At 38.4% G+C, this 23694-nt stretch overlaps 1 protein-coding gene across 2 annotated transcripts in view; it reads right to left on the bottom strand.

Moving 5' to 3' along the window:
* LOC130440353 (transmembrane protein 132D) overlaps positions 1 to 23374 on the bottom strand; it is a 28168-nt gene extending 4794 nt beyond the window's left edge. Inside the window, exons 1-5 of one of the 2 annotated variants that reach the window (XM_056773431.1) lie at positions 22993 to 23374; positions 19943 to 20849; positions 13654 to 13791; positions 8532 to 8721; positions 3118 to 3261 (exon numbers count right to left, since the gene is read on the bottom strand). In XM_056773431.1, coding sequence (XP_056629409.1) covers positions 3118 to 3261; positions 8532 to 8721; positions 13654 to 13791; positions 19943 to 20849; positions 22993 to 23068 — 1455 coding nt within the window. In that variant the 5' untranslated portion in view covers positions 23069 to 23374. Of the gene's footprint in view, positions 1 to 3117; positions 3262 to 8531; positions 8722 to 13653; positions 13792 to 19942; positions 20853 to 22992 lie in introns of both variants that reach the window. The other variant, XM_056773429.1, reaches the window with a different exon arrangement.
* Between the last annotated feature and the right edge of the window lie 320 nt (positions 23375 to 23694).

A 23694-nucleotide genomic window follows, 5' to 3' on the forward strand; every position in this document is an offset into this window, starting at 1 on the left:
CGATAATGAACGGCTCTTGATGGGACTACCACAAACTTACCCTCGTGTGACATCCCAAATGCCAAAATTTACATGAACCCTCCCCACTGGAACACAGACAGGGTAATTGGCGGGACATCTCAAACACGCTCTTAAGGGTAGACCAATCACAACTGACTGGGTCAGCTTGACCAATGCGAGCGTTCCAGAAGGAGGGACATCACAGAGAGCCATTGAGAGAGGCAGTCGGGTCAACAGAAGTTTGCAATTTTTGCGTGTCACGTGATTCCTGGAGCCTTCAGATAGTTGTTTTCTCTTTAAATGCTTTATTTCATTCATTTTTTTATTCATTAAATGACTTACGTCTTGAAATTTAAGGTTAAGAGTTTATCACAATCTGTCTGTTTTGCTGCAGCTCCATGCATTACTAGTAACTTCCGGGAACTATTGAGATGCTCCACAAACCGCCATTGCTGTGAAAAAGACTGAGTCATCGAAGTTGACGCATCTCTCTCTCTCAATGGTTCTGACTTCATAGAACCAGGAACTCAACAGCCTGTTTTCTGAGAATCCAGATGACGGTGTAAAGCACAGATGATAAATGTAATATATAACGCACTTTTGGAAAATCGAAAACATGAACACTGATTGTTTAGCACATCATAAACATAATAAAGACTTTGGGCAAAAATAGGAGCCCTTTAACACTGAATCATCAAAAAAATTATCAATTGACAGAAAAGGTGTAAAATGTTTGTGGTGCTGTAATTCTGTACATTCATAGCATGAAAATTGGCAAGACTAATTTAGTTGTACCTGATTTGCATTGGGTGTTAAAAAATGTGAACAAAGAAAGTTCATGGCTGTTGTGACTTCCCCCATGCCAATAACTAAGAGTAAACTAGCACTGCTTTAGAAAGAGTATTAAAGTGCATTTCCACATCAAAGAGAGAACGCCACAGGCTGATTTAAAGGACAAATAAATGAAGATTGTAACTTCTTTGAGGTTGTACTTCATACTCAAAATGATGCACAACAAAATACATGATGTCTAATAATACATCAGTCCAATTTGCCATATGATTCTGTGGTCAGATTGTGTGCACTGTGATCGTTCAGGAGATACTGCTGAACAGATGCAGTAGTGGATGAATAGATAAGTGTTGTTGTATGTTTTCTACTTCTAATGATGCCAGAAATGCATGATTTCATTGAATAAGCCACAGCTGAAGTTCTATTAAGTCCCTCAGATTGGTAATAGTCACAGTTTGGTCCTGAGCTGTCCTTCCACATTAACTTTTCGTAAAGAGGAAACAACCCTTCTGAGCACAGTCAGCGTGTGAGACTTAATGACTTTCAGATGACCTTTCTATCCTTTCTCACCTTTTCTCACTGAGATGACTTTGAGATGATCTTTTGAGACCTTACTTTTGTCTCCGACAATGACATCCCAACACAGTTATTCAATCTTCCTCTCACTGTCCTTCAGTCTCAAACACGCACAGAGTTTGACATAGAAATGACTTTATGAAGCAAAACTTTCTTGTTACAGTCATGCTATTTCTATAGAAGCCTATGCATAACATTGCCCCATATACTTCTATTTTAAGTGCATATCTATCAATATTTTTTTTACCTCATAACTACACATGCTAAATTTGTTCAAGAACGGTGTTTAATTTGTTCAAGAACAAACTCTTTGCAATCTTCAATTTAAAAGTGAAATGGATATTTCCTGTTTGTTGATTGTCTTCTAAATGGTGTTGCACTGACACTACCGATACCAATAGCCGATTATCCCGAGTGATGTCTGCCGAAGCTGATGATTTAATTAATATTTCTTAATTTTTTTGATTATAATTAATACTTTTAATGACTTTTAATTAGGGATGATAGGATTCATCATGAGCCAGTTAAAGATCGTTTATATGTGACGATTCAAGTCGGTTGAGACGTTAAAGGAATCGCAATACATCTTTCGAACACTAGGGGCCGCTGTGTTTATTGCAAACTTGCTAAACATGAATATGCTGATATTTCTTAAATGTAAAACATCCTAGGACAGCACAGACAAAGTCTTGAATTTTTTTATAAAGAGACTTGTATTTTATTCTTTTTATTTGATTTGGAATTTGTTTTAAATTTGGAGTGTAGTTTTGAGTTTTTACCTAAAAAATTATAATACAAAGAGATGTGCAGTATTCAAGAAATAATAAAAGAGTAGATGTTAATTTTTAATTTGTGTCAACTCATTTTGTAAAAATAAATCCTGAATAAATTGTACCGTGAGCTGAGTGAATTGTTACATCTGTACTATTAATATTGAACATCAAACTAGTGAGGTTTCTTAACATTTTCTATATACAGCGCACAAATTCATTGCATTTTGTCTTGGTTCCACCTCTCCTTGTCAGGTATTTCTTGGTTTAGAGGTGGAATCATACAGAATTCTCTGTTTCTTGTGGGGAGAGATGGTTTTGACACTTATGGCCTTCCATAATGGTTTTGACACTTTTGGCCTTCCATACTCTCCCCGAGTCGCGTCATCGTTTCCTACCCTCCTGTTTCCTAGTTTGTGTTAATTACCTTCCCTATAAAGAGTCCTCATGTTTCTTTGTCTCGTTGCACGTTCATTGTATTTGTATGCAGTACCTGTGAGTTTCAGATTGTCTCGTCCAAAGTTCTTGTCACCTGGTTCCTGTTCCGTGTTTAGTAAGTTTAGTTTATTCAGTGTCTCATCAAGTGTTTGTTTTGTATCCAGTTTTAGTCCGTCAGTTGTCCTTGTATTTGCTTATATTTTACCCCTGTCGTGTTTTCCCCATTGTGGGTTTTGTTTTGCCGTTTTGTCCAGTTTTGTATATATTAAATACCTTTTGTTACCCCTACCATCTCGTCCTGCCTGTGTTTGCCTGCACTTGGGTTCTGCTCACACCGCCGTGACACATTTTCCTGTCCTTTTTTGATCGGCCCTGTTCATTGACTGGTTTTAAACTATCGGCGAAAAACTGCTTTTATCAACCAATTCCGATTATTGTCCAATAAATCGGTGCATCTCTACTTTTAAAAAAAAAACTACATTTGTTTTGTATTTTATACCCACTTGCATTGTAAATGAAACACAGACATGCGCACACACACCTTCAGTACATCTTCATCTGTGGAGCTGCAGTCAGTAATGTCAGAGACGTCCATCACAGAACCGTCCTGTTCCACAGCAACGGTTCTCACTCCCACCGTAACTCTCTTACCGGTCAGCACAGCAGTGTTCAACAGCTCTGTTTCCTACACAGACACAGAGATTAAAGTAAAATATTTGGTCAGACAAGTTTAAACTTCAACAGCTCTAAAAATAGAGGGCAAGTTATGAAAACAAGTAATGAATTTAGTTCTAATATCTGTGCCTTTTTCAGCACGATTGGCATGAAATAATACAACACGTAATATAAGGTACAGATTTTTAAACCAGATTATTTTTAGATCTTTAGATAATCTGGGCTACAGACTCATAATGTGGTAACGGCGCTGATAGACATTTATGTAATCAAAAGTAATTTGTGATGAGAACAAATGGAAAGGAAAAAAGGATTATCTAGTGGGTGAAAACTGAAAACCTTATTTTCTAATATTGCCTACAGTGAAATATGAGGATCCAAAATAATGGTGAAACCCTTTGATCTTTAAAGCTCCTGACAGATGCACAATGGCAGCTGAAATAATTGAAACTGGTCTTCAGGATTAAATGTCACTAAATTTAACATCAGGTAATGCATTAAAATAACAAGCATACTGTAAGCTATATCAATTTTGTATTATTAAAATAGGAAGAAATTTACTGTTAACGTTGATTGTATCAAACTGTGATGATTTGTTCACTGATAAATACTTTTAGATGCATATGTATTTTTCTTTCATTATGAAGTAAAGCACCACTTTCAATAATAGTAGAATGTGATAGCAGACACCAACAAGCACAGATAAAATCTAGATTACGATGAAGGAAAATGGATGCAGAACATATTATAGGTTGTATACAATAGAATGCTCTCTGGATAAACAAGGCCCAATTCTTCTCAGAGGTCTGGACATTCTATCCTGTGCTATATTCCTCATCTCTGGGATGGAATCCAGTTGATATTAAAGCTGGTTTACAACACATCTGATTAATAGAGCCTAAATCTGCTCATGTTTGGACACAAACCAAAGGTCAAAGTTACAGGTCCTGCAGAAGAAGTTTGTCACATTTACAAGCTCATTCTCAGACCCTGAAGGAAGGAACTTTTAGTGGTAAACAGTTGTGTCTAAAATAAAGCAGTACATGGCCAAACCAGCTACCAGTTTACCTTACAAGAAAAGATGTTTGTTGAAAGTTCCAATGAAATTCCAACTTTTTCATGAATTATTACAGTGTTTACTGTAAATATCTTATCGGTGTGGGTCATTCTCTTTTTAAAATTCATGTGCCCTCATAATCGTAAATCGAAATCTGAAAATGCACCTCCACTCTATAGTGGTTATCCATCTCAAATGACATAAACTAGCTGGCTTGAGCGGAGCATCCATAACTAACTCTCCTACAACTATCAGTCTGCTCTAGGGTTGGGTATCAATACTAATGTTCCGATTCAAACCTGTATCTTACATTTTAAAGACACTTGGGCAATTGAAACATAACAGTCGCTTACTGTGATCAAACAGGATCAGGTTATTTTACATTTAAGATACAGAATTACAAACAAGATTTCACAAAATGAGCAGTAAAGAGAGGCTGCAATCATATGAACCGCTGCCTTTTATGTGAAGGGGATGTTAAATTCGACGACACACCCGCACCTGCCATGTTATTTTATGGGGATGTGCAACCGTGTTTCATGCATTTTTACGTATTTACAATGTTAAACGTGCTGTCTTCTCATGCTTGACATGGTCAACTTGTCAAAGAACGATTTGGATGTATGACATGATGCCATGATACACTCCCCCAGCGTTCGTATTGTTTCAAATAGTTTTTTTTCAAAAATAAAAATCAGTTTCACGAGTTCGCCCCACAGATACTAAGTTGGGACGGATAGCATGCATATTTCGAATGCTGTCCCAGGGGAAGGGCTCCGAGCTCGTTAAATCTCCCCGAACTCGGAGCACCTGCCCCTTGGCCTGGGAGAGGTGCAATTTTCATTGGTGCAAGTTAAATTGGTGTGTGCCCGAACTGGGGCGTAGGTCCTGTTGAATTGGTGCTTACTGAGCAGTGGAGTGTAGAAGTGAGGGAAGTGGTGGGGGATGAGGGAATGTCTGCTGCGGCAGAGCATGGGCTTGGGTAAGTGTCTGCTGCGGCAGAGCATGGGCTTGGGACAGAGCGTGGACTTGGGACAGAGCGTGGACTTGGGACAGAGCGTGGACTTGGGACAGAGCGTGGACTTGGGACAGAGCGTGGACTTGGGACAGAGCGTGGACTTGGGACAGAGCGTGGGCTTGGGACAGAGCGTGGGCTTGGGACAGAGCGTGGGCTTGGGACAGAGCGTGGGCTTGGGACAGAGCGTGGGCTTGGGAAAAAGTGTCTGCAGCGGCACAGTTACCACAGAGGCAGCCTCATGCTAATGCTGGTAACCAGGGCGGGGGCTTAAGGGAACGAGGATAGGCCATAGGAGGGAAGGGAAGCTGGGCGCCAGGGCCTGAGACGTTTAACGGAGGCAGCCTCACGTTAGTTGTCAACGGCGGTGCTGCTGGCTACAAGCTTGGCCTTAGGGAGGGAGGATAGGCCGTGGGCCTGGGGGAGGGAAGGGAAGCTGGATGCCAGGACCGGTTACGATTAACGGAGACAGCCTCAACTTAGTTGTTGACGGCGGTGCCACTGGCCACTTAAGGTAGTGAAGGGGAATGAGTGGATGTGTTCTGGAACTGCCGGAGTAGGCCACTTTGTACCGGCGGTTGAAGGTAATGGGGGCAGGGAAAAGAAGCCTGGTTCAGCTCATCTACAGCTTTCGGCTGCTAAGCGGAGATCGAAGGCGGGGCCTCTGTTTGCAGCAAACCAATCATTTTAGTAAATGACTGCAGGGTGATTGGTTTTCTGGGGTCAGGGCTGGGCTCATCAATGTCTTTGATGATTATCAATGTATGAGAGCTGGCTATTGCTGGGGAGGGTTAGCCATAGATGAGTATGTGAGATTTGTTATTCGCTTAGATACCATTTACTGGAGCCTGAGACTGAAAATCTGGGGACTTGTTTGCTTTCTGGCCAGGGACCACCCAAGAATGAATACCTTCAATACCTAACGTCCGCCCTGTGCTGATGAAATCCTTTAGTTCTCATTTAGGAATAGGTTATCTAAAGGCAAAAACAAACGTGTAAAGCAAACAAGTTGCTTTGTTTGCGTGTGCGTCAATGAGCAACAATGTTGTGAGAGATTAAGGAGAATGGAGGCAAGACACTTTCTCTATACATAGGACGATTGCTGTGATTGCTTATCAATAGCCAGCCACATTAATTGATTGCTGTGATTGTTAATTGAAAGTTAGTTATCTGAACGTACTCCTCCCGAACCTTGTTAATAATACAATTTTGTAACAACTTTTCACAGTCACTTATTATAAAGATATAGCCCACCCTGGCATCAACCGACAAGCGAGACCCGCTTACCATCAAGATTGTCTCAGTGTTTAGAGCAATTCGCCGCCAACGTCGTGGGTTCGATTCCAGGGGATTGCACATACTCAGATAAAATGTATAGTATGATGCAATGTAAGTCGCTTTGGATAAAAGCGTCTGCCAAAAGCATGAATGCAAATGCAAGTATACTAGTACAATGTCATTTTTTTTTTAACTGTACCTTTTTGTGTCGATGGGGTTGTACCCTTAAAGCTTTCTTTTTGTACCCTTGCGGATACAATACATGAAATGTTGTAACTTTTTTGGGTACATTATTGTACCTTATGGATCTATTGAGGATTGGGGCTAAAGGATTGACTGTGGTGGGACTATGGAAGGTTTCAAAGCAACAAAATAAACTTAACGTGACTGCGCATGTTCGCATTCGTCGACTGCCCTTAAAGGAAAACTTCGGTCAATATGAAAATTCTGCCATTAATTACTCACTCACTCTCAAGTAGTTTAACATCCCTAGGACCTCCGTTTTTCCCCAGAACAGAAAATTGAGGTAGTTTTGTAAGTTTTGGAAGCTTTCTGAATCCTCTATAGATTGCAATGCAACCAAACACATGAGCCATCTGGTGTCAGCATTGCACAACGCATGCGCGTTCTGACCACACAGGCTCAATGCAATGTCATGTGCCTTGTGTGTTTGGCTCTCGTGAACGCACGCTGGAAACATGACAGTGTCATGACAATATCATGTCTTGTGAGTGTGTTTTGTCTTGTGTGGAGACACGTGGCGGTTTGTTTTGACATTTCGGCGCGTGTCCTCCTGTTTTCCGTGTAGCTCCGCCCCCTCGTTTATCCGTCAGCGTCCCATTAGTGTTTAATCTCCCTCATCTGTCTATTCTTCTTCCCGCCAGTCTCACTTAATGTAAAGTCTTGTCACCTGCCCGTCCCGATCCCTTTGTCATCTCACCTCATTAGTTTCCTCCTATTTAATGTCCCCGATTCCCTTACTGGTTGTCGGTTCATTACGTCTCATTATGTCTGCATACGTCTGCTTGTGTGTGTTATCTCACCTCTTCGTGTTTGGATTACCTTGTTCCTGTTTCCCCTTGTGTTTGGACCTATTATTTAGATTATCCTGGACCTTGTTTTGTTTTGCCCCCTCGAGGGAAGTTTTCTGTTTGTGAGTCTTGTTTTAGTTTCTTGTTTGCCCCATCGTGGGTTTATTATTTTGTGTTATAATAAATATTCTGTTAACCCCTTCATTGCTGCCTGGGTTCTGTCCTTCCGTACGTGACACTGACGTAATTCCGGTGAAATTCCTAGTTTTCTTCTACTTCCTGCAGATTTACAGGACGATTTCGTTTGTGCGCCCCCTGTCGTTTCAAAGAATATCTCAACGGCGAACGCATCAAGTATAAAGGTCTCGTCCATTTGGGAAGTTGCGCTCGCAGTAAGTGGAGGCTCGCGAAGCGGAACCTGGCGCGTTTATAAACGTGGCTTGAGGTTTCTTCAAATGCGACAAAGATACATGAGCATTCAACTTATTGTTTATTTAATTAAAATACAACTAAATTCAACAAATATTAATTTTTAATATTATATATATATATTTTTTAATACATTATTATACAAAAAATTATAATATAAATTAATATGGAATTGTAAACAGTTATATTATAAGACACTAGCCAAACACCGACTGGAAGTTAACTAGAGTCCAGGCACACACGTCCGATGAAACGGTTGCAACTGTTTGCGGCAAAAGCACAAAAAGAAAAATGACTACCATAATTTGAATAAACAATGTTTTACTGGGTTTTGTGTGATATAAATGTAGGATTTGTGATGATCTACACATTGGAACCATAACAAATTATTTATTTCAGAGTTTACAGATTACTTTCCCTGTTTTTTTCATAGAAGTAAAGTGTTTTAATATATTCAAAGAATTACATACCATAACTAGAGGAGCCAAGCCTACGAAGTCCCTCTGAGTTGTGTAGATCCGCATGATGCCCTCTGACAAGCCCATCTTTCTGACATCATCGGGAAGCGTCAACTCCCACTTTATCACCTGAATCTCAGACTGACTGCTGACTTCCTCCACTTCAAAATCCATCTGTAGAATTGCTTGTAGTTTTCCTAGTCTGTAACAGAGAGCGTCTTTTAATATATCACAGGTGTTCCTGTTGTTTAACACATTCTTTCAAATAACCTTCACTGATGAATGGTTCAGATTAAGACTAGTAGTGTACTCTACAAGAAAATAACCAGATCTGAACTTGTGTGATATCAGAAATCTGACAGAACACAACATGACATTTAACAAAACACATGACCCCCATTAATCTGAAGCATATGTCTCAAATATTACAGCTTTAAAATCCACAGTCTTATGGATGAAACTTTAAAGGAGGCTACATATGTATTTTGCAATGATATATTTGTGTAGCCAAAAGACAATTATTTTATAAACTGCACAATGCTGGGTTACCCAGAGCCGGGTCAAACACCCAACTGCGGGGTCAAATATAAAACATTTGCTGACAACATGCATAGCAAGATGTTTGAAAAAAGCCATCTGTGCCATTCTCAGATCCAGTTTATCAAATAAATATGCTTTACTGTGTTGTTGTTCACCGGCGGTCGTCCGTGAGGGGCCGAGGTTGCGCTAGTGTTTTTTTTGTCCGTCATTTTGACTGACATGCCGTAAAACTCCGTCATAATCTGTCATTACCCATCACTAAGGTTCAAGGTGGTGTTAGGTGCTAATTTGTGTGTTCGTGACGTCATCACGCTCTACTGGCGTCCCGGAACTTGTTGTATTTTGATACAACCGAATGCCCAATAAAGCCGTTACAGTTTTTGATACCATATTCAAGCCCTTTCCAAATCACTTTTTATTTTGCTCTATCTTGTGTATTTAACAAAAGTTATGGCTGATGTCGACTGAAGCGCTGTGATTTTTAGGAACGGATTGTGGAGTAAATCGTGTTTAACGGTCAATGATGAAATTAAAAGCACAAACAGTCCCGTATCACAAGAAAAAGTCACTTTCCAGTGGTGAGAGACTTACTCTATTAACAATTTATTTAAAAAAATCCTAGTGTTGAAGTCTATAAAATACTGTACAAAACCGTTTGAATAAAACGAAAGTTATGAAAATGGTGCAGCGCACATTTAAAGAACGAGAGCTCTGCCATTATCACTACACAAGAAATTAGCAAACATTACGGACAACAATAATAAGCAGTGAAGCAAGTTTTACGTTGTTTATCGTGTGTTTATCTAGACTTTTGATCATCTCTTGTATGTTTTGCGATCGCGGTCCGGCTCGCGTGAGGAGCGGTGATAACTCCTGGGGCTCGTTTCAGAAAGCAGGATAAGTGCAAACTCAGAGTAAGTCAACCCAGAAACGGAATACTCAGGGTTTTTGGTTTCAGAACGCGAGGTATGTCAAACCCGCGACCGCGGAGTAAGTCCAGCCATTTCCGAAATCCAGGTATCTTATACTCCGAGTGAGTAACCAGAGTAACATACTCGGAACCTAACCTGGTCGGGAGCAGGTTTTATTCCGCAAACGCAGGGTTTGTTACAATCTCCGCCCCTTTTCGAAGCGCGAGCGGTGTTGAAATTACATACGTCATGTGTTTATTGATTCGTGTTCCTAATCGCGCTCTATTTAGTCACACTGAACTTAAAATGTCATGTTCGTTTATTCAGGAACCCATAGATGAGGAATCTGCATTAATTCGCAGAGAGCCATGATGCACGCGCGTAACCTAGAGTGAATTACTCAGGGTGATTGAACAACTCAATCAGCTGTTCTGAAACTGAAAACTCAGAGTAGCGATTCTCTGGTAAATCAACTCAGAGCTCAGATTTTAACTTGGTGTTGGTTGAACTTCCATATTGAAACGGGCCCCTGGTGCTGCAGACTGTGAGCTCTGTCAACTCACGAAAACATTGTATAAAAACTTTTCGTGACATAGTTTACACAGGACTGGCGGAAATGTGCATTAATACTCCTTCATTCTTCATGTTATGTGGTTTACTTGGATAGGTGAACTGTCTTTCCGCGTCCCAGCGCGACATCCGACGCGTATGTCTAGTCAGTAACAATAACAGGTGAAAACACGCAGTTGCTTTTCGAGCATATCACGCTGAGGGAAATGGGGATTTACAAATTGCCCTCATTGTAATCCGACAAAAAGAACGGACGGCCATCAGATTTTTCCGTCACGGGTGAAAATCCGTCAATGACAGAGAATTTCAGTTAACGAGACCTCTGGTACACTCACGAGCAGGAATATCTGGACCACAGCCAATCAGAGGGGGGTCCGCCCCTCACAATCATTGATTGGTTTAGACCACGATATGGGTCTAATGTGTGTCTGTTATTGAATACAGGAAGACTTTCAGAGTTGCGGTACTTTTTTCCTTCGAATGGCTGATCGCACCGGTGCGACCTCTGATAATTTTAAGTCGCAACCATTGAAAAATAAGGTCGCATGTGCGACAAATTAGTCGCACTCTAGAGCCCTGACAAGGTTATTTAGTTTACTAAAAACTAAACTTTAAAAAGGTTTCCGTTCATTGAAATCAAATAAAATATGACAAAATTATTGGAAAACTTAAACTAAACGAAAAATTTGAATGTTATGAAATGCCATAGAAATTATAATAATAAACAAAAAATGAAAATAAAATTAATTAACCAATGTAATGTTATAGCAACATAAAAATAAACAAATCGATAAAAAAATGACAAAAGCATATACCAAAATTGGTTAGACTTGCTTTTAGACAAAAAAATCTAAAAATAAAAGCTCCTTTAAAATAGGGTTGTTTGAGTCATACCGATTCTAGTATTGGAAATGTCACCAATACCACATACAATTCTGGTAAAGGTATCGACGAGTACTTGAATCCATGTACCGATCCGAAACCATTTTCTTAAACAGGACCTATTTATGCCCGCTAGCTTTGCTTAACATTGCAAATGGGAAATTGCTTCTTCTTTGCTGCTCAGAATGATAACACATGAAGTTCTGCTGTGTTTTCACAAGTAACTACTGTTTAGAACAACCAAGAAGAAATGAAAACGTGCTAGCAGTATGAACACTGTTTCGTAGTATTTCAGAGTGGATGAACCAGCCATTAAAACCGTGACTTATAATAAATATATAAAAATAAATAATATCACTGTCAAATGTCTGTCAGATAATAAAAATACTCTAGTTTAATGTATGTATTTGTCCATGTTTTATTAAGGGATAAGTCTGAAGCACACCATAAAATACTTCTCTCAATTCGTACAGGGCTAGATGTATATACAGCTGTATACAGAAAGATACACAACCAGGTATCAGATCAGTAGTCGGTATCGGCCAATACCTTGAGCCCAAGTATCCGAATCAGTAGGAATCAGGAAGGGAAAAAGGGTATCAGAACATCTCTCATTTAAAATATTAAAAACAAATCTATAAAAAACTCTGGAACAGCAATATTATTTCACAAACTATTTAACAAAGCTCTTTACAGTGTGGCATACAAACAAAACTGTATACCAACAATTTTTTTTCAAACACCTGTATGACCCCAGCACGCACATACATTTAGAGTTCAATCAAGAAAAGAAGATATTTTGAAGAATGTTGGTAACTGAAGAAAGGAATTTCCCATTCACCTCTGATGTGTGGACACAAAAGCAATGCAATTGAATGGATATTGCCGTTGTTCAGTTACCAACATTCTTCACAATATCTTCTGTTGTGGCGAGTAGATGATGACAAAAACATTTTTTATGTTGAACTATCCCTTTAAGACCACTGTTTGCATGCAGTGACACTAGGGTGACCACCCGTCCCGCGTAGCGCGTGCGCGCACAGCGTTTGAAGCCCAATTCATGCGTCCCGCAAATTGAGGCCGTGTCACGCATAATCAATGCTTGCTCCAAAAAAAGTTGGTAGCTCTATATCCTCGAGCCCCAGGCAGCCAAACGAACATTACTTGACAGTTCAGGACGCTACTGTTGCCACACCCACCCCTCAGTTGAACTGCTGACTAGGTTGTTCCGTTGTTGTCATGACAGCGCGCGCACATGCACACACTGGGAACATAGTTGCCAAGTCCGCTTGTTTTTTTATCAAATCACGTTAAAAAATCCTAAATTGCGGGTAGCGTTTTTTTGGGCTTATTAAAAAAATTATTTGTTGCTTGTTAGAAAAATGCTGCTCATCCGTGCCTTCGTGAAACCAGGCTCTGTATCCTTACATGATTGTGAGCAACATTTCACCATTCGTTATCTCCCAAACTAAAAAAACAAAAGCAACTATACTTTTTGAAAAGGTATAAATATTTATATAGATAATATTTATAGAAAATCAATCATGATTAAAACAGTAAAGCAGTATCTTGTATTTTTTATAATAATCTTTTTTTTGAGAATCTCTTTTAAATTCATCCCATCTGTGTGTGTCTCCACAATATTATAAAAAAAAAATACACATTGGGTGCCTTTTCATGAGCATACATCAGCAATTACAGATGTTTAGGGGAATAGGACATTATTAATATACAATGTAAGGTGGTATGTGCTAGAAATGTCCGAGGGGTGGGGGCACCGCCGCGCCATGCAATGTCCCACATTGTCCCTCAGAAACATACCCCTTGTCCCCCCTTGGGCTTATTAGCAGGTGGTCACCCTAAGTGACACAAAGGGGCGGTTTCCCGGAGAGTGGTTACGTTTAGTTCCAGTCTAACTGTAATGTTAGAGGTGTCTTGATTGAAAACAACTTACATTCACTTATTTTGACATATCTTAAAATCTTCCAGTGTGATTGTGTTGTCTCAAGATACACACCAGTAATGTTTTTGTAAATAAAAGTTTTGTAAATTTACTTAAATATTGTAATTTAACTAAGGCATAGTCCTGGTTTAAGCTAATCCTTGTCCGGAAAACTCTCCCTAAATCTTTGCTGACAATGTTTATTCAGAGACACCAGCAAGTACTAAAGCAAACTGCAGTCTTATCGTCTGATTTAAAGTAAGTCACCAAACATACTCAAAACACTCACCGTTTTCCAGTTGCATTAGACTTTCTCTGACAGATAACTCCAGCGCTTCCATCCGGGCCTGTATCCAGGGTGACGTCCCACAGCAAGATGTTGCTAGGTGTAGCTTTGCGAAAAGACACACCCTTTTTTACCATGGCCCTGTTAGGAAAAATGAAATGTAAGCATCATGGCCCCAAGGACTGAGTGGTAGGTTCTTAATGTTCTAAAGAAGAATGTTTTAAATGGTCAAATAATGCCAGATTCACATTTCGCTTCTTTTCCACAGGAGCGACGCGCATGCGGTGCAAACATTTTCATGTAAAGAGAGTAAGCATTGCGGCTCGTGTTTTCTGCGTGGTTATAGAAGCGAAATGTGAATCGCGCCTAGCAATCCTCTCCAACTAAAATGCTCAAAACACAAGTGTATCCACACAGCTATAACAGATATACTTGTGAGCTTCTTGACTGACATTAAACTTGGTGATTGGATATTTTTTTATATTATTGAGTGGGTGTGTGCTTGGTGAGATAATGTTAGGATAGTCTGCTCAAAGAGTGTAAAGTTGAGCCTGACAGTGCAGTTTTCACACAAGGTTAAAGAAAGGCATGTTTGTCTCTGTTTGCCTACAGTGGACAGAAAATCGTTGACCTTCACATCAGACTCAGCTGGCCAAATCTGAACAATCACATCAACCCCATATACAGAACTATAAAACTATATGCTAAATTTCTCCCTGCTTGAATCTTTAAAAAAGCCTATACCTACTGCTTACAGCCCATGTCAATCAAATATCCAACATCAGTGTCTGATCTCACTGATGCTCTTAAATCTGAAGGGTTTTCCCAGAAGAGTGGAAGCTTATAGGAGCAAAAGTTGAACTAACTTTATTTTAATGCTTTGAAATGAAATGCTCATGACTTTGAAAGGAAATGTTCAATCAGCACATACGTATGTGGTGTTAGAACCTCATGTGTCTTGGAAGGTTGTCTGAGGACATTTGAGTCAAATTATTACAGCCTGACTTTTATAAACTGTCATGCTGCCCCCATATTAAAGCATAATCATAGTACAGTATCAATATAATATTGTAATATTGATCATAAAACAGCCCCATTATGTGCCCAAAACTCAATATATAGTGCAACGAAGCTGTTTAGCCAAAGGGACCATTGTGATGTGGGACTTCGTTCTAAAAGCTTCCCCAAATACCCAGTGAGCAGCCGAAAAATATATATTGTTTTTCTAATTTAAAAATAGGCTATTTATAGATATGTGTTTGGGTAAATTATCATTTTTGTTTCGTTCTGTGAACAAAATTGATCCAAAATTTCAAATACAAATATTGTTTCTATTTGCATTTATTTGCAGAAAATGAAAACTGGAGAAACTGATAAAAATAACAAATGCTCTGTATTTCAGACCTCAAATACTGCCAAAGAAAACAAGTTCATACTTCTAAGCAATACAACAGTTATATTTAGGAAGTTTAAAAATGATTAATTTTTGTTAACAGTTTTCATGTGTCTTGTCATGCTGTCAGTCTTTCACATTGCTGTTGGATGACTTTAAGTCACTCCTGAGGTTTGATTTTATTGAAATACAACAAACACTGGACTGGAAAGGCCACAATTCATCTAGAAATGCTGATTTGAAATGAAAATTTGGAATGGTCTCCATTTTTTCTATGTCTGTATGTGTATAAATACATTTATTCATATATTGTATATATATGAATTGCAATATGGTATTAGATATGCTTAGAGTCCGCTTGACAGCTTTGTAATGGAGCTTGAGACTGAGATTAAACACAGGGAACATTTTAAATTCATCAATGAAAACCAAAAAAATGCATGTTTTGTACATATAATACAGGGTTTGTGTTATGTATTTGTTGTTTCAGAAAATGTGATGTTTTTGAGAATCAAACTGTGTATGTGTGTGTGCCCGTACATGTGCCTGTAAGACCATCTGTACTGCTTTGTAAGATGTAATCTGTTTCTAGTAAAGGGCTCAAGCGAGCTCTAATCTTGGCCTTGGCACAGAGGATTCTGGGACTGCTGTGTCATAAGACTCTTTGGTCTTTCCTTTTCTTGCACAAATGTCTGTGCATCTTTCTTATTATCCCTCACATCTATCAGGTGACTGAGTGCATTTTCACTTTATGAGAACATGTGACCTCTTAGATGAAACTACCAATGTAATCATGAAAAAAAAAGGTTTTGTATTCATGCTATTTACATGCATGTTTGTAAATGACTCATTCAATTTCCTGGTTATATTATTTTAATAAAAAATCAAAGTAAGCAATACTTATTATTTTTGGCTGAATCAACTTGAAGGTTACTCTAACACCATGTCTACACCGGAGGCGAACGACGGGACGTGACGCGGTTTGTTCTAATGGGATCTGCATCCAGTGCGGAAAAAATGTAAAATTATATTTGGTTCCAATAAGGGATGCACTGATAGGATTTTTTGGGCGTTACCGATTTAACAAACAACTATTGGCCGATTCCGATACCAATATGGATCAATTGCATACAGTACTGTACAATACTAGCTAGCTTTTTGCATTCAATTTATTTTAATCAACATGAATTGGATCCATTTAACATTTTAAGAGAGGACCAACTGTAAATGTGCCTTAATTTTAAATGTAAGTTAAGATTAAAATACAATAAAACAACATTATTCAAAGGTTATTTTTGCTATCCAATATTTTTTTTATTAAAAACTTTAACTCAAATTTGACTTAAAATGGATAATTTCTTTAATATATTTAAATAAAGTCTGTGCTGTTGCTATTTACAGTAATTATTTTGCTCAGAGAAAAAAATAAGATATTCAGACATCCAACTCATTGCAGGTAATTAATAAGCCAGGGACCTATGACCTATTTTACCTAAATTCCGTTAGATTTTTTCCGAAATTCCATTTTCCCGTTTTATTTTTCTGGATTCTGTGTTTTCTTTTTTTTGTTCATTTGAACCAGTATCTTACATATAATGTTTTTTTCTTTTGCTGGTTTAAGTCTAATTACATTTAATTATTAGTTTTGTAAAAAAATTGTAGCTGGTTTGTTATTAGGTAAACTGGACTTTAATTTTGACGACAGACTTTAATTTTGACGGCTTGCCACAAAGTTTGACAGCAGCTTCACTCAAATGAAACGATAAAATACGCCTAAGGTAAACTCTGTTAGAGCAGTGCACACTTTATGTTTTCGCATCCACCAGATGCCAAAAAGTCCATTACAGTAAGTTACACAAAACCACACATTCACACACAGAATAAGCAGATTGCAAATTAAACAGCAGCTGAATAATTATTAGCGCTATTCATAGCACAATTTGAATTTTATAAGCTGTCTGGTGGTACTTTCTGGCCTGTTTTCCGCTTCACAGAAATCAAATGTCCCTAATAAACACTAATAAACAAAAGGCCCTTTTCATGTTATTGCCGATATGCCGATGGTCTTAAATTAATACAATATCAGCCGATTAATATCGGCGACCGATACATCGGTGCAGCCCTAGTTCCAATGCATGCTATTGTCTTTTGTCCAGTGTAAACACGGTCTAACAAATGTTATTTTAAGGGCAGAATCGCACAGGAAATGACCTGTAACAACAACAACTGAATATTACAATACCATTGTATGTATTTTCTGAGGTGTAAATCTAGTCAGAACTGTACTTTCTTGACTTACCACTATCTACTTCCTCACTCTCAGGCTGATTTAGGGTTGTGCAAGAAAGACACACATATACACACATACACTTATCCCGCTCTGACACTTGCATCACCACAATCCCCAGAATCATCTGTCCAACACCGACATTTAACACTGCAAACAGAATCAAAACATGGCAGAGGCTTCTCTACTTTTGACGTCTCTGCCTAAAACTTTCAGAACATCCAATCTAAATCATCTCCCGTATGTCACTGTTCAGAACTTAACACTGCTTCTGTAGAGAGAGTATCAGAGCGAGCTCAGCGGCTGATATCATGAGTCTGCTCACGAGCCTGTTTGTCAATTATCTGTCAAAAATTGCTGACATTTCATATAATGAACGGGGGCTTTGAAATGTCATGCGCATACACACACGCATACAAACAAAATGCCAGAGCTTTAAACTGAGAATATGATATAGGCTTTTGGAGATACGGTAGTAGGGAGAAACAGACATAAACAGTCCATGGGCCAAATACAAAGTAAAATAGACTCGGATTGCATTCAAATAAACACTTCATTTGCCTTTTTGAAGAATGTATCCATTCTGTCACATATCCCCCCCATCAAATAATGGCTCTGCCCTCCGATCATTCAAATGTCATTCCAAAACATTTATAAATGTGATAGTTCACCCAAAACAAAAATGATGTCAACATTTACTCAGCCTCTTGTCATTTCAAACCTTTACAACTTTCTTTCTTCCGCAAAACACAAAAGAAGATATTTTGAAGAAAGTTGGTAACAAAACATAACTGGACCCTTTTCACTTCTATTGTATAGACACAAAACCAATGGGGAATGGGGAACATTTAAAAATATTCTTAATAATATCTTCTATTGTGTTCTTCAGAAGAAAGATAGTCGTACAGTTTGACAAGAAAGTGTGGGTAAATGATAACAGAATGTTTATTTTTGGGTGAATTGTCACTTTAAAAGGTGCCTTTTTAAAGTCGAGATGTGACTTATTTTATTATTTTGCTGACATTTCTTAAGGCATACCAAGCATTTTCTATCAGCAAACCCTGAAAATAACAAGATCACCTTAACATCAGGCAGAGATACTCAAATAAATCAATTATTTTACTTCATACAGTGAAAATTATGAAGAAATCCATTTAAATGATGAACATACAACCATCTGACCAAAACAATTGCTGAGGAGCAGTTCATTTTTCTGTCCTCATAATTTATGACCAGTTGTTATGCAACTCTGATACGTGTCAATTCCTGTGTTATAAATATGACAGTGATTCCAGGTAAAATTTATCATGGCGACTCCTAACTGACAGATTTACATCTGCAGAGATTTAGATGAGCAGTAGTAGTCATTTTTTCACAAAGCATGACTGGGTTGAGTTTATACAGTGATCCATTCCTGTGTGATTTAACACGCAAAACTTAGAGGCCTTGATAGTGAGTTTAAACTTTAAAAGTGGTGGTTTCTCATCGAATAAGTGAAGCCATTTTTCATTTTTCCTGTATTATGAACACAAAAACTAATAACATTTAGGACCACCAAAAGAAGAAAAACACAAGAGAACGCAAGAGAAGTGAGCTAAGAAGAGATCTCCTGGGACATTTAGTTGTATTTTTTAGGTTTGCAGTGACTGATGTGTGCAGCTTAAAGGAGATCTGGTGTGGATGGCCAGAGACAAATTTAAGGCGACAGTGATAAACAGACCCATAAGAATAAATCTGAAAGACTGTTGTAGCATCCACTGCAACAAAGAACTGACCTATATCATCAGTTTTGGCAATCAAAGGGAATTATTGAAATAGTTAAATCCAATGGTTTACTTTGTTTGAGTGCAGTAAATGATGACAAAGTAAACATTTTAAACAAAAGTAATGGTGTATAACAAAAAGAGATAATCAAAACTAAAAAGTTTATTCTGATATTTTGAAGAATTTAGAAACACAGTTCTGGGGCACTGTTGACAACTATAAAATAGTTCCTACTATGGCAAGTCAATTTCACAGAATTGAAAATTGCATATATTCTTCCAAATATCTTTCTCTGTGTTCCTCAGAAAAAAGTACAAAAAAAATGGAAAATGTCAAACACATTATTGTAGGTGAACCCACAACCTTCAGGATACAGTATATATATCACTCAGTGTGTGAAGAAAGCTTGCAGGATCAACAGAGACTCCAGCTACCAGTTACCATCGCAGCATCAGGACCATAATTATGTATATCGATATTCAAATTGAGTGGTGTAAATTGGTTATATTTTATGCAAATATGTATATAGTGCAGGTACATTTTGACATATTGTGTCGATGATCATTGTGTCATTTAGAACCAGAGTCTGCGCAGTAGTGAGCACGATGTGAAGCCATGGTATCAAGGTCCCACCCATGTTCCTCGATGACTAAATCATAAACAAATTAATCATGTGCTCATGATGGTTTTTATAACATCTACTAAAACCAAATGAACCCTTGAACATACATCAGCAAGACAGAAACTAACTAAAACAACAGAAACCATCTTTGGCAAAAAACATATTTGAAACATTGAAGCATAGCATTTCACAAAGATCATAGCATGTCTCTCCAGGTAAGACTCACCTGATGGAGAAGGTATCCAAGTTGGCCGAGCTCCTCATATAAATGCTAAAAGATGCAATATCATTTCTCTTTAGCGGTTTGGAGGAGGTCTGGATAACCACAGTCTCCTCTAGTCTGAGCACAGACATTGGCGTGGCCCCTGTTTTGACCTGCAGGAGGCGCACACTCCCGATTCTTTGCATGGGGGTCACAGCTATGTATTCAGCTTGAGGCTGCCTGGAATTATCACTGTCCCACCTCTTCCCATCTTCCCCACTCCCAGGACATGGCCCGAAGGCGCTGGGTCGAGCTTGGTAGTAAAGCTCCACAGGGTTCCCCTGGGTCGGCCCAAATCTTTCCCGACTTGATCGGCCCTCAGCTCGGCTGAACCAGCCCGTGGGAAGGTCGACCTCGGCCATACATGTCCCACGCTTGTTCCCAATGAGGCAGGAACCGCGGACTTCCTGTGTCTGCCAGAAGGAGTAAACAGTCACACAAGGCAGCTCATCTTTACACCCTCTTACCTTCTCTTCCCTGTCCCAGTCTCTCCCAGCCACATAGAAGAGAACTCGCAATTTGGGAGAAGATGAATAGACCCAGCGGGTCAACACAAAAGACTGTACTCTCCAGTTGAGGGCGAAAACTGCCGGTGAAGGTCGAAATATCTCCACTGACTGCAGTAAGTCTAAGGGGATCTCCTGTTTTGTGGAGAAGGGACCGTAGCTGGCATTGATCACCGGGAGACGCTCTGGCCGGAGAACGACAATGGGCTGTGTGTTACTCTGCATGCTGGAATTCCTCATGATGTCCTGTCCTGCCTCTTTTAACAGGAAGTATTCAGCATCCAACACCTTGTAACTAACAGGAAGAAACGTGGGATACGACGTGGAGGATTTGGTGGCGTCAGAGATCTCCTGGCTTTCCAGATCTGCTGATGAACAAAAACACAGATGGGATAAAAAAAACGCACTGTAATCCATTTCTTTTTGGATGTTTTATGATGAGTTACAACAAAGATAACAAATTTTAAAGGGAAAGTGTACCCAAGTGTTGTCTTCATTTACCTTAAATGGTTAAATAGTAATTATTTTTGTTCTGCTGAACACAAAGCGAGATATTTGGAAGAATATCAGTAATCAAACAGATCTCACCCCCCATTTACTGCCATAGTACGGAAAATAGATACTATTGGAGTCAATGGGGGATAAGATCTGTTTGGTGAAAGTTCAAGGAACAGTTCATCTAAAAATCATTTTTTAATTCTTCACACTTACTACGAACCTATATGTTTTAATCTTTTTTTTAGTTAATTGGGACCATAGGGTGCTAAGCTCTAGAACATCCATTAAAATATATTAAAAGAAAAACATTTCCACGAGTAATACAGGTATGCATGTTAAGTTCAATATAGCCAAAACACGAATCGAATGCTATTCACTCAATATTGTTATTTAACCATATTGTTTTATGTCGTGTGAAATTGTACATTCTTCAAACATGTGATAACATCATAACAGAGGCTTTAGGAAGTCTATTGAGGCACGGTTAAAGAGAGACATAATGGTGTTTCATAAACCATCACTAGCACAAAATTGTATAACTGTGCTTCACATATACTATATACTGTACAAAACTAAAATAGGCTGTGCTGAAATGTAATTTACGGCCAGGGTAGGGCATTCCAAAATAGGAAGGGAGTAATGTTGTGTTTTTTTCTGAATCCTTGTAATAAATTACATTTGTAAAATTGACCCATTACATCCGGTATCAGTAACATATTTGTTATTTAATATTAACTTCCGGTTTACAAAAACGTTGCATAAGAGAAATATGACACATGCATATATGCTGTTGTTCTGAATATCAGCAGCACTTTTAATTACCTGCAAAAAAACATTGCAGGATTCAGTATAAGGGCACTGCTGGTTCTTGATTCATTATATATACATTGTGCTACAACACAGAAGTGATCTCAAATGTTCTTGAAAAACCATTAAAATAGACAGAATAAACATCAGTTATCCGACCAAATGTGTGAGTGAAACTACTACAGGAATACATTTGTAGGGCAGAATGAACACTAATCCTATTTAGACCACGCCTCAATCTTCAGAAAGGATTGAGAAAGCCCAGAGAAACAGAAAGTATTTAACAAATCATTATTAACCTATACTGCATAAAAAACAGTTTTATATTTAAGGAATTTAATGCTTTTAAATGGGACGTTTCTACATGTTTTTTTTTATTTAACTCCTTAAAATGATCATGAAAGTGATACAGAAATAGTACACCCTCTATGATACACAACCTTAGAATGGGTAAACTTTTCCTTTACAATGAGTCTAGTTTACCATTCTCAAATGCAACTTCACAGATACCTTTTATTTGTAATGAAATAATGTGTGTTAGATATCAAAGCTGCTCTTGAACATATCTTACACAGCTGCACAATGATAGCTGTCGAGCACATGATTATATTATATATTATATTGCATATTCCACTGTTCATCATTTTTTTTTAAGTTTTAAACAAATAACAAACCTTTAAACTAACACATCTTACATGAAATGCATTACATTTTCATTTCACTTTTGACTGTATCTGACCAATAGCACCAAGTGAACCAGAACTTTCAATGAGTCCCTAAAACAGGTGTATGAAGACTCAAAATAAAATGGACCATTAAATGGACATGAGAAAGAAATAAGATTCAATTGCAGTTAGATCACAATTCATGATTGTTGGTATTACACTAAATCCATACTAAATCCATAATCTTAATGTGTCATCTTATACTTCAAAATGAGAAGCTATTTCGCTTTAATCAGGAGAACAAATTCTGTATAACTTCAGTTTAGCTAAATATAAAATTCAAGCTACTGTTTGTAACAGTCGACCTTCCTGTTACATTTCACATTCTCAACATAAACATAAGCTGCCATTAAATTACTTTAAACACCATAATATCTTTACTGGTTTGTTCTGGTATTTTGCTAACTTTTTGACCTCAGCACTGTCAACCTGTACACAGCTGATCATACGTCTATTCAAGTAATGAAAGTCCACATACCTTGCGTGACTACAGTCGTGAATACAGTTGTCAAGAATATCTGCAAAATCCGCCATTTGTGAGAATAGACGCTCATTTTGGCAACAGGGGTTGTCTCTGATATGTCCCATCAACCTTTCTTCCAGTCCAACGTTTATGAACCCTAAACAATAGGCTAGATACTAAAAAAGCACATTTCCCGTAAAGCGCATCAGTGATGCTGTTCAATCTGTGAACGCGCAGCGTCTCACTGAAACTCTCGAGAGCAACAGCCGCTGAGATAAAAATTACACTATAAGACAACGTCTAGAAGGCCCTTCATGATCAGTTTCTCCGATACGTTTGGTCAACTTTGTTTTTAAACTGTCGTCCCTTCGCTGTCTGTCACTATCAGTGCTGAAGATCCTCAGTGCGCGAGCGACAGGTGATTACTGCAAGTGATTTAAACACGAGACGAGTCTCCGCGAGACACAGTGAGAGTCACGCGATTAACTGCTCAACGAACAACCACCGACATACACACAGTCAGATAGATAGAAAGACTGATCGGTCGATTGATAGGCTACATAACTAAATATTAAATAAGTATACACGATTATATAATATACAGAGCAGTTTAATGCTTGTGTGGTGTTTATTTCTAACTATCAGTGGCGTTTCATAAAGTTGTTGTTTATTGCATATGCAAATCGAGTAAAAGAAACGATAAAACGACACTAAGAA

The sequence above is a fragment of the Triplophysa dalaica genome, chromosome 18 (assembly GCF_015846415.1).
Source record: "Triplophysa dalaica isolate WHDGS20190420 chromosome 18, ASM1584641v1, whole genome shotgun sequence".
NCBI classification, from domain to species: domain Eukaryota; kingdom Metazoa; phylum Chordata; class Actinopteri; order Cypriniformes; family Nemacheilidae; genus Triplophysa; species Triplophysa dalaica.